The sequence below is a fragment of the Antedon mediterranea genome, chromosome 4, assembly GCF_964355755.1.
Source record: "Antedon mediterranea chromosome 4, ecAntMedi1.1, whole genome shotgun sequence".
Taxonomy (NCBI): domain Eukaryota; kingdom Metazoa; phylum Echinodermata; class Crinoidea; order Comatulida; family Antedonidae; genus Antedon; species Antedon mediterranea.
In genome coordinates this window covers 15,845,300-15,855,840 of record NC_092673.1, presented here as the reverse complement: position 1 = coordinate 15,855,840, position 10,541 = coordinate 15,845,300, and the positions used below count along the sequence as shown (strand labels likewise).

At 32.9% G+C, this 10,541-nt stretch overlaps 1 protein-coding gene across 1 annotated transcript; it reads left to right on the top strand.

Moving 5' to 3' along the window:
• The first annotated feature begins 4,818 nt into the window (after positions 1-4,818).
• On the top strand, positions 4,819-5,884 carry LOC140046781 (prolactin-releasing peptide receptor-like). Its single transcript, XM_072091511.1, has one exon. The coding sequence runs from the start codon at positions 4,881-4,883 to the stop codon at positions 5,871-5,873; it is 993 nt and encodes a 330-aa protein (XP_071947612.1). The 5' UTR covers positions 4,819-4,880; the 3' UTR covers positions 5,874-5,884.
• Positions 5,885-10,541: the final 4,657 nt, after the last annotated feature.

Sequence of the window (10,541 nt, the reverse complement as noted above, 5' to 3'; positions counted from 1 at the left end):
CTTACGATACTTGAACTGGCATTACACCAATAAGTTCTAATCCTAGTATATTGCGTGACAAAGAATTCTCACGTGATGAACTTAAATGCTATATTGGTTAATTTCAACAATAAAGGAACTCTAGTTTCTTAATTGCAATACTTGAGTTCGGATATAGTAAAATAGTAATGCATTCCAGTGCTTCAAATTTGCTTGCATAATGTAATTATTTTATTTATTAATATGTTGTGAACTTGTGTATGAGCAATGTTCGATCAAAAATAAATACGCGTGCGTATAAAGTCTGATTCTAGGTGTTGATATCCAGTATCATAGGAAAATTACGTATTGCAGCTTCCCATGTGATGCCTGTATCATGGGAAGTTAGTTAATGTATGTTAGGTCTATGAACGGGGTTGGGTAGTCGAGTGGTTAGGACACTAGACCTGGCTTCAATTCTCAACTCCCATTCTACACTTGATGAGTACCTGGTTGAAAATACTAGGAAGAATAAGGCGGCATGGAAAGGAACTGGCCACTGTACCTCATAATGACGAGGCTTAGTACAATGAGCTCCTACCAGCTCATTACCCTATGTTCAGTGTTGAATACGGGACCTTTACCTTTTTACCTTAGGTCTATGATACAGGCTTTCCACGAGTTTCGTAGAATTTGCCTACATAGTGGTACATTACTTAGAATTGGCTATGCTATCGAAACAACAAATAAATAATTAAAATAGTGTATTGCTGTACATCATTATGTAATAATATAATAATCCTAATATGCCGACAACTAGTCAATAAATCAAGCGGATTTTTTTTTTATCGCGTGTTGGTAATTAGTGAGTGCTGGTAGCGGCAAAATTCGTTAACATCCATATTTAATGATATTAAGATGTAAATCATGAGATTTTAAATGACAAAATATCCTGTACATCATTACTATAATATACATGACCCTGAATATATTCTGCAATTGTGTTGTTCATTTAATCATTAACTGATTGGTTCTCATTGACCACTTAACCTTAAGGCCTATTTAGGATACACGCCTATTAAGGGGATACCTCAAAGAGGATGCTTACCAAACAAACGAGTAGAAATATATGTTTTAGTAGTCAGGCCTATTTAGGATACACGCCTATATAAGGGGATACCTCAAAGAGGATGCTTACCAAACGAACGAGTAGAAATATATGTTTTAACAGTCAGGCCTATTTAGGATACACTCCTATTAAGGGGATACCTCAAAGAGGATGCTTACCAAACGAACGAGGAGAAATATATGTTTTAACAGTCAGTCCTATTTAGGATACACGCCTATATAAGGGGATACCTCAAAGAGGATGCTTACCAAACGAACGAGTAGAAATATATGTTTTAACAGTCAGGCCTATTTAGGATACACTCCTATTAAGGGGATACCTCAAAGAGGATGCTTACCAAACGAACGAGGAGAAATATATGTTTTAACAGTCAGGCCTATTTAGGATACACTCCTATTAAGGGGATACCTCAAAGAGGATGCTTACCAAACGAACGAGGAGAAATATATGTTTTAACAGTCAGTCCTATTTAGGATACACTCCTATAAGGGGATACTTCAAGGAAAGTGCTTACCAAACGAACAAGGAGAAATATATGTTTTAGCAGTCAGTCCTATTTAGGATACACTCCTATAAGGGGATACTTCAAGGAAAGTGCTTACCAAACGAACAAGGAGAAATATATGTTTTAGCAGTCAGTCCTATTTAGGATACACTCCTATAAGGGGATACTTCAAGGAAAGTGCTTACCAAACGAATGAGGAGAAATATATATTTCAACAGTCAGTCCTATTTAGGATACACTCCTATTAAGGGGATACCTCAAAGAAAGTGCTTACCAAACGAACAAGGAGAAATGTATGTTTTAGCAGTCAGTCCTATTTAGGATACTTCAAGGAAAGTGCTTACCAAACGAATGAGGAGAAATATATATATTTTAACAGTCAGTCCTATTTAGGAGATACTCCTATTCAGGCGATACCTCAAGGAAAGTGCTTACCAAACGAATGAGGAGAAATATATATTTTAACAGTCAGTCCTATTTAGGATACACTCCTATTAAGAGGATACCTCAAAGAGGATGCTTACCAAACGAACGAGTAGAAATATATCATGTTTTAATACTACAGTCAGGCATATTTAGGAGATACTCCTATTGAGGGGATACCTCAAAGAGGAAACTTTCAAAACGAGGAGAAATATATGTTTTAATACTACAGTCAGGCATATTTAGGAGACACTCCTATTCAAGGGAACCTTTTTTTTGGGTGGGGGCGGTTGCGCTCAAATGTGTCCCCTAATAATGGATGCTAATCATGTTAAGCTGTTTAGTGCACATTGAACACGTCCAATTCGGTACGTACGAAAATGTTACGGTGTTTTAAACTTATGGATTGAATATGAAATGCAGAGCGAGTTTAGACATATTCATTGTCTCCAATTACTTTAATGTATACCGTACAATAATTGTGTTTACAAAAACAATCGGTATTTTAAAATAAATAATTTATGAGGTGCTTAAATAAAGTGAAATGCTATAAATTATAATTAACGCAGTGGTGTGAATTTTTCATTATCCGATGCAAGTTTCAAATAAACACAAAGTAATTGAATCAGAAGCGCTGATGAAACGTTCTAACGAAATAAAACAATTAAATTACAATCGTCGAATGACCTTTAGTTGTATCCGTTTTGACGAGCAAAATGTCTGAATTAGACTTCGACAACGTTGGTATCCGATGACGTAGGCCCGACGCTTGTAATTAAATTGGCGAGGGAGCACTCGATTTTATGATAATAGACCTGAATGACACTCTGCAGAATTTAACAAACACTCAGGCGTTCCTTGGAATTAACTTTTTTCTTCCAAGACCAATAGTGTATTATAATGTATATATATAAAACAGTGAAGGTAAATACAATCATATCCGGGTGTTTATTGAATTTTGTGAGAAACATGGCAAATATTTTACCAGATTTTATTTTCTCATACATATAATTAGATATGAAGCAAATATAAGTGGTTATTTTTGTTATCTAATAAATGTATAAATAGGTCCATGTTTAGATCAACCAATTAAAACACATCTATTCTGTAATGCAAAACAAGATTATGATTCATAACGTAACTGTTATCAAGATTAAATCATGGATGGTTTGATTAATGCGACGCTGTATATGTATTCCCATTATAAGCACAATAAACATTTTTTTCTTTTATTACTAAAAATATATTCATTTCATAATATTTATAACTTAACATATACAGTAAATGTTAAGTTCTTAACACACTCACTTAGCGTATTAATTTCTTAGCGTATTCATTTTCTTAAACATATTCATTTCTTAACATAATCATTTTAGAATACCTTTCTTAACATAATTCATTTTCCTAAACATATTCATTTCTTAACATAATCCTATTCTAGCATATTCATTTCTTAAAAGCATAATCATTTTAGCATATACATTTCTTAACACAATTCATATTTTAGCTTATTCATTTCTTAACATAATCATTAAACAATAAAAACTTCATACCATTACCAAATTAGTAGTAGTACTATCTAGGCCTATAGATAATAAACTGCGGGGCTCTTTCATTCTGTGGGGCTCTTTCCATTCAGGTTGTATCACATCGACGGGTAGTATGACATCCGACGAGGTGGTACCATATCGACAGAGTAAATATGATAAAAATAGTTATATCCAATTCGTGTACATATCGTATGTACTTTAATACCTTCTGTTCTTTTAATAGGTTTCTTCTTCTTGTTTAATCTTTAAATATCAAATTCATATTGATACATCATTAAACATGAAATATTTCTTCCAAAAACGCCGCTCGCTTGTTGACGTAACAGTTTTAAAGATATATTTTCCCTCTGAAAAACGTTTTTTTTTTAATTTCAAATTTGTTTTTGAATGTGTCATTTTATTGTCACATAATAGTTATTCACGTTCAAAATAATTATATACCTGAAAAAATAATTTTAAGCAAAAATAAGAATAATAATAATGTTTTGATTATTTGACAGTGAATGGCCTAGGTTGACAGCAAGAAGAAAGTAATTATTTATTGAACAAGATTTTACAGATTACCATCTAGTTTACAAATTGTCAAAAGTCAGCCTCTAGAACTTGCTGCTTCTGAATGAGTAGTCTTCTGGGGATGTAGCTGGCTAAAGCAGCAGCGTGAAAAAAAACCCGACACAATAATTAGTAATCACATGTGACCATAAAGCTTGGTTCCCATTGGACACAACGAAATAAGTGGACGCGCCACAAGTAATTTGACCAATCACGACGCGTTAAATTGATCAACTCACTGGCGTTGTGTCAAAGTGGGAACCAAGCTTTAGGCCAATAAGATAATTCTAAGATGATACGAATTTAAAAATTAACATGATTTCTATAATTACATTTTCAGAATAACATGCGAGTCGTAAATGGAAGACACCAATAAGTGTTGACAACTGAACTTCTCATCTTTGATTTACAATTGAACTTCAAACGCTCAATAGTTAAAATGACAGACTACTACAGCATGGATTGGAATGGAACGATGTTAGACATTGTCTCATGTTTGAAATGTACGCTTGCAGAAAACAACTGCCTACTACCGACGTATATCGTTGTTATTTTTCTCGTCTTGCTTACAATTATTCTTATTTTTGGGACTGTGGGAAATCTTCTCATAGTAATTATTGTTATATTACGACCAAAGCTACGAACAGTAATAAATTTCTTCATATTTAATCTTGCTATTTCTGATATAGCTTCATGTCTAATTGGAATACCATTCAACGCGTGGGTAAGCCTATTCCCACACAACTGGGTACTTGGGGAGGCTATGTGCCGAATTATTCCGATGGTGTTGTCATGCTGTGTGTTTGCTTCAACATTCACCTTTATAGCCATAGCTATTGATCGTTTCTGCCTTGTTGTTTTCCCCCTTCGTACGTCAACGCAGCTTGGTAAGAAGTCCTGCTGCATTGTCATCGCCCTTATTTGGTTCTTATCAATTGTTTTTTGCTTACCATTTGCACTTAAGCACACAGTGTTTGATTACATGCTTATCACTTCCACGTTGGAATGCAGAGAGTTTTGGAGTGATGAAAAGACAGCAGAACTATATATCTGGGGCGTTTTTAGCTTACAGTTTGTAATGCCGCTTGTAGTTGTGACTATCACTAACACCTGTATATCGGTGAAGTTATCGTGCAACGTAGCGCCAGGAACAATGAGCGCAGAGCGGCAAAAGCGGGAAAATTCTCGCAGACGACACATGAATCGAATGCTCTCGCTTGTAGTACTATGTTTTGCGTTTTGTTGGCTGCCACTCAGCGTTTATAGTCTGTATCTGTTTTATGACACAAGTGCAGGAGATTGTACTGAAAAAACATGGGAAATGTGTGGTTCTGGTTTAATTCAGGAAGAGGATACCGAATTGTTCGGGTCAATAGCAAGATCGTTTGACGTTGAAACAAGTTGTAAAAATTCAAGTTTGGCGCCAGTGAAACTGGAAGGATCACAGTACACGCAGACGATCATACACACGGCAACTCTCACATTAGCGGCCACCAACGCATGCTTTAATCCACTGTTATACGCATGGATGAACGATAATTTTATGCGGGAATTTATGCGGTTATTTGCACGTGTACCTGGTTTGAGAGCACTCGTAAACCTTCGAAATAAAAACTGTGACTATACATCAATGAACCCAAGAAGTAAACAGCAATCTCAAATTAATACCAGTTGCCCAATAGTTGAGACATCATTCACAGCTACAAAGAGATCATCTATTGATGCGAATTCGCATGATGTGCAAACTAAAATTTAACATACTTTTAAAAAGAACAAAATGAGATTAAAAAAATTAATTTTCATCGTGATGCCCAAACAAAATTAATAAATAATTAACAATTTTGTAATTCGATATTATGACGCGCGCGTAAAAAGGTATATCAGTATTTAAGTACGCGCGCACTGTGTCACTTCATGAAGTCTCAAAAGTCTAAAAACGGTTCTGTGGTTAAATGTGTAAGAATTAGGCTACTGTAGGCAATTGTTTTGTAGATATAATTTATATCTAATTATGATTATTATCAATGACCTGATCAACATCACTAATATCACAATCATAAACATCATTAAGAATCATAATCTCTTCACATCATGTTTACGCCATGAACAATCATAGTCATCATATTCTTCATCATAATCACTACTATTATCGACAAATATCAACATCGGAATAATTCTCTTCTTCATTACCTCCAGCAGTGTCATCAACATCAGAATAATTCTCCTCTTTGTTATCTCCAGCAGTGTCATCAACATCAAAATTAGAATAAATCTCATCTTCATTATCTCTATCAGTGTCATCAACATCACAATAATTCTCATCTCCATTATCTCCATCAGTGTCATCAACATCACAATAATTCTCATCTTCAATATCCCCAGCAGTGTCATCAACATAAAAATAAATCTCATCTTCATTATCTCCAGCTGCAGTTTCATCAACATCAGAACAATACTCATCTTCATTTAAACATCAACATTCTTATCCGAATAATTCTCATCTTCATTATCTCCGGCAGTATCTTCAACATCCGCATCCACATCAGAATAATCCACAGTAGTGTCATCAACATCACAATAATTCTCATCTTCATTATCTCCAACTGTGTCATAAACCTAAGAACAATTTTCATCTTCATTATCTCTATCAGTGTCATCAACATCAGAATAATTCTCATATTCATTTTCTCCAGCAGTGTTATCAACATCCATATTAGAATAATTCTCAAAATCATTATCACTAACTGTGTCATCAACCTAAAAACAATTCTCATCTTTATTATCTCCAGCAGTGTCATCACCATCAGAACAATTCTTATCTTCATTTGAACATCAAAATTCTCATCAGAATAATTCTCATCTTCATTATCTCCAGCAGTGTTATCAACATCCATATTAGAATAATTCTCAAAATCATTATCACTAACTGTGTCATCAACCTAAAAACAATTCTCATCTTTATTATCTCCAGCAGTGTCATCACCATCAGAACAATTCTTATCTTCATTTGAACATCAACATTCTCATCAGAATAATTCTCATCTTCATTATCTCCAGCAGTGTCATCAACATCAGAATAATTCTCATCTTCATTATCTACAGCAGTATAATCAACATTAGAATAAATCTCATCTTCATTATCTCCAGCCGTGTGTCATCAACATCAGAATACATCTCATCTTTATTATCTCCAGCAGTGTCATCAACATCACCATCAGAATAAATCTCATCTTCATTATCTCCAGCAGTGTCATCAATATCAACATCAGAATAAATCTCAATCTTCATCTCCAGCAGTGTCATCAACATCAGAATAATTCTCATCTTCATTATCTCCTGCAGTGTCATCAACATCAGACTAATTCTCATCGCTATTCTCCATCTGTGTCATCCTCATCAGAATAATTCTCATCTTCATTATCTCCAGCAGTGTCATCAACATAAGAATAATTCTCATTTCTATTATCTCCAGCAGTGTCATCAACATCAGAATAATTATCGTCTTTATTATCTCCAGCTTTGTTTTCAACATCAGAATAAATTTCATCCTTATTATCTCCAGCAGTGTCATCAACATCAGAATAAATGTCCATCTGTGTCATCCTCATCAAAATAATGTTCATTTCTGTTATCTACAGCAATGCCATCAACATCAGAATAATTATCATCTCCATTATCTCCATCTGTGTCATTAACATCACAATAATTCTCATCTCTATTATCTACAGCATTCTCATCAGAATAATTCTCATCTCCATTAGGCTATCTACGGCAGTGTTATCAACAACATCAGAATAATTATCATCTCCATTATCTCCATCTGGGTCATCCTCATCAGAATAATTCTCATCTTTATCATTATCTCCAGCAGTGTCATCAACATCAACATCAGAATAATTATCATCTCCATTATCTCCATCTGTGTCGTCCTCATCAGAATAATTCTCATCTTTATCATTATCTCCAGCAGTGTCATCAACATCAGAATAATTCTCATCTCCATTATCTCCATCTGTGTCATCCTTATCAGAATAATTATCATCTTTATCATTATCTCCAGCAGTGTCATCAACATCAGAATAATTCTCATCTCAATTATCTCCAGCTGTGTCATCCTCATCAGAATAATTTTCGATATCTCCAGCAGTGTCATCTCCAGCAGTGTCATCAACATTATAACAAATCTCATCTTCACTACCAGTACAGTTCATTATCAACAGAGACTTCTTAACAAGAATCTTCTTAATAAGAATCTTCATCCACAACATTCTTGGTAATTATCATCAACAATCATAATAATAATTTTCATGATAAAAAGTTTGTTGACAACATCACTAATGAGTGTGTTGCCACTGATCCAAAAGTGTTTGTCAATCTATTATTATAGAAAGTTATTATCATCATTATTATTTCCGGATCGTACATTATTGGAATTATATTCATTATCACCATCGTCTTAGTCATTATCACCATATTATCATTATCACCATTATCATTATGATCATAGTCATTATCACCATATTATTATCACCATATCATTCATCATAGTCATTATCACCATATCATTATCATCAAATTATTTATCATATTGTCATAGTCATAATCACCGTTGATCATACGTTTATTACCATCATCTTAATTAATAACGTTACCATAATTGCAAAAACGGAATCGTCATTATTAAGTGCCATCGTCGTATTCATCATTATCATCAAACATATCTTGGTCTTTATCCATAATTCCTGTAACTAACATTATCAAGAAATAATATTCCAGAAACCACAAGTTACCGACGATGTAAATCAATCGCCGCTCGGTATGTTTATAACTCGCGTGAGATATATCGTCTATGTTCTTTGAGTTGGCGTCGGTTTAAATTAAGCTTATATTTATTATATAAATAAGGATTTGTTTTATGTGTAAACGTATTCTAAATAGGAGTGGGGTTATCACATGGACAATGTGTTTATGCAATAAGTATTTATTGCATCGAGTTGTGTATAAGTTGAAAAGCAATTTATGTGTCTGTGTGTATTTTAAATCAAAGAACTTTCTTGAGTATAAGAGACTAATTACTATCATTGTGTGTGATTGGTGATTGGTGATTGGTGGATATTTATAATGTGCTGTATTGAACTTTGAAGTATTAATTGTAGTGATTTGTACGTGTTTGTATTATCAATCAAACGTAAAATAAAAAGAAATAAATTCACCTTGTGCTTTGGCCAGTTTTCAAAAGTGATCTAGTCACAAATGTTAAACAATAAATCTATATTTATAATAATTATATATCTATATCCGAAAAAAGGAGTTTTCTTTTCCAAAAGTAGCATTTTTCTGACGGATTTATTTATTTATTTATTTTTTATTTATTTAGCATCCCGTCGAAATCTCAATTAAGATCCATTCACTTTGTAAAGTCGTTTGTTTTGGATATTAATAATTATTCAATTTAATAATTAATATTTACTACTAATTCAATGCTATTAACAGATAATTATTCAAGGAGCAGTGCTGCTATTCTTGTTTTTCATGTTAATATTAAGTACATACAGAATTGGTATACATGGAGCTATATTGTCCACAAAATATGTTTTTATAATATGCCATTTTAATGAAACATAATTCACTTTAAAAAATGAATTACTAGCTGAAAAAAATAATTTATACCTTAATTTAAAGTAAATTTTTCTTTTTTAAATGAAATTATATTTTTATTTTTTTTTAAAGGAAGTAATTATTAACTATACAATTCTTATTTTATTTATCTTCATTTTTCATTTTTTTGGCGAACAATACATCTTTAAAAGTATTAGCATAATGTAGTTTATTAAGTAAATTATGATATTAATAATATGACTTATAACATTATATATTTTTCATATGTATATATAAGGCAAGCGTTTCGACATCATGTATTTGGTCGTACCATTTCAACGTCGTTTCAACGCACGCGACGTGTGGGCCTCAACGTGTAAAACGTGTATGTAATAACAAGGCTGTATAATGTATGTTTAGTTTGTGCATATTGATGTATTATGTATGATCATTTCAAAACCATAAAGTTTTTGAATGAATAACGATATACATAAACCGTTTATTAATAACTATAGCTGTCTATAACAATAGAGTATATTTATGTATAAATAAGAAATTGTAATGTATTTGTGTACAAAAGTCTATGTATAAACATTATAAATTCAAATATTCAGAGAGGCAGGCTATTCAAGCGATTGCATAAAAAGTAATTAGCCACCGAAGGATGGAATAAAATATTTTCACTATTGAGAACTATATGAGAATATTAATATAATATTGTAATACTTGTTTTATTACTGACAGATCAAGCGAACATAACACGCGATGATGAATAATAACGGTTAGGTATGTTTTAATCAGACATCACACGCATCGAATTAATAAT

Coding starts and splice junctions, on each gene's coding strand:
- LOC140046781 (XM_072091511.1), top strand. CDS start 4,881: ATGTGCCGAATTATTCCGATGGTGTTGTCATGCTGTGTGTTTGCTTCA.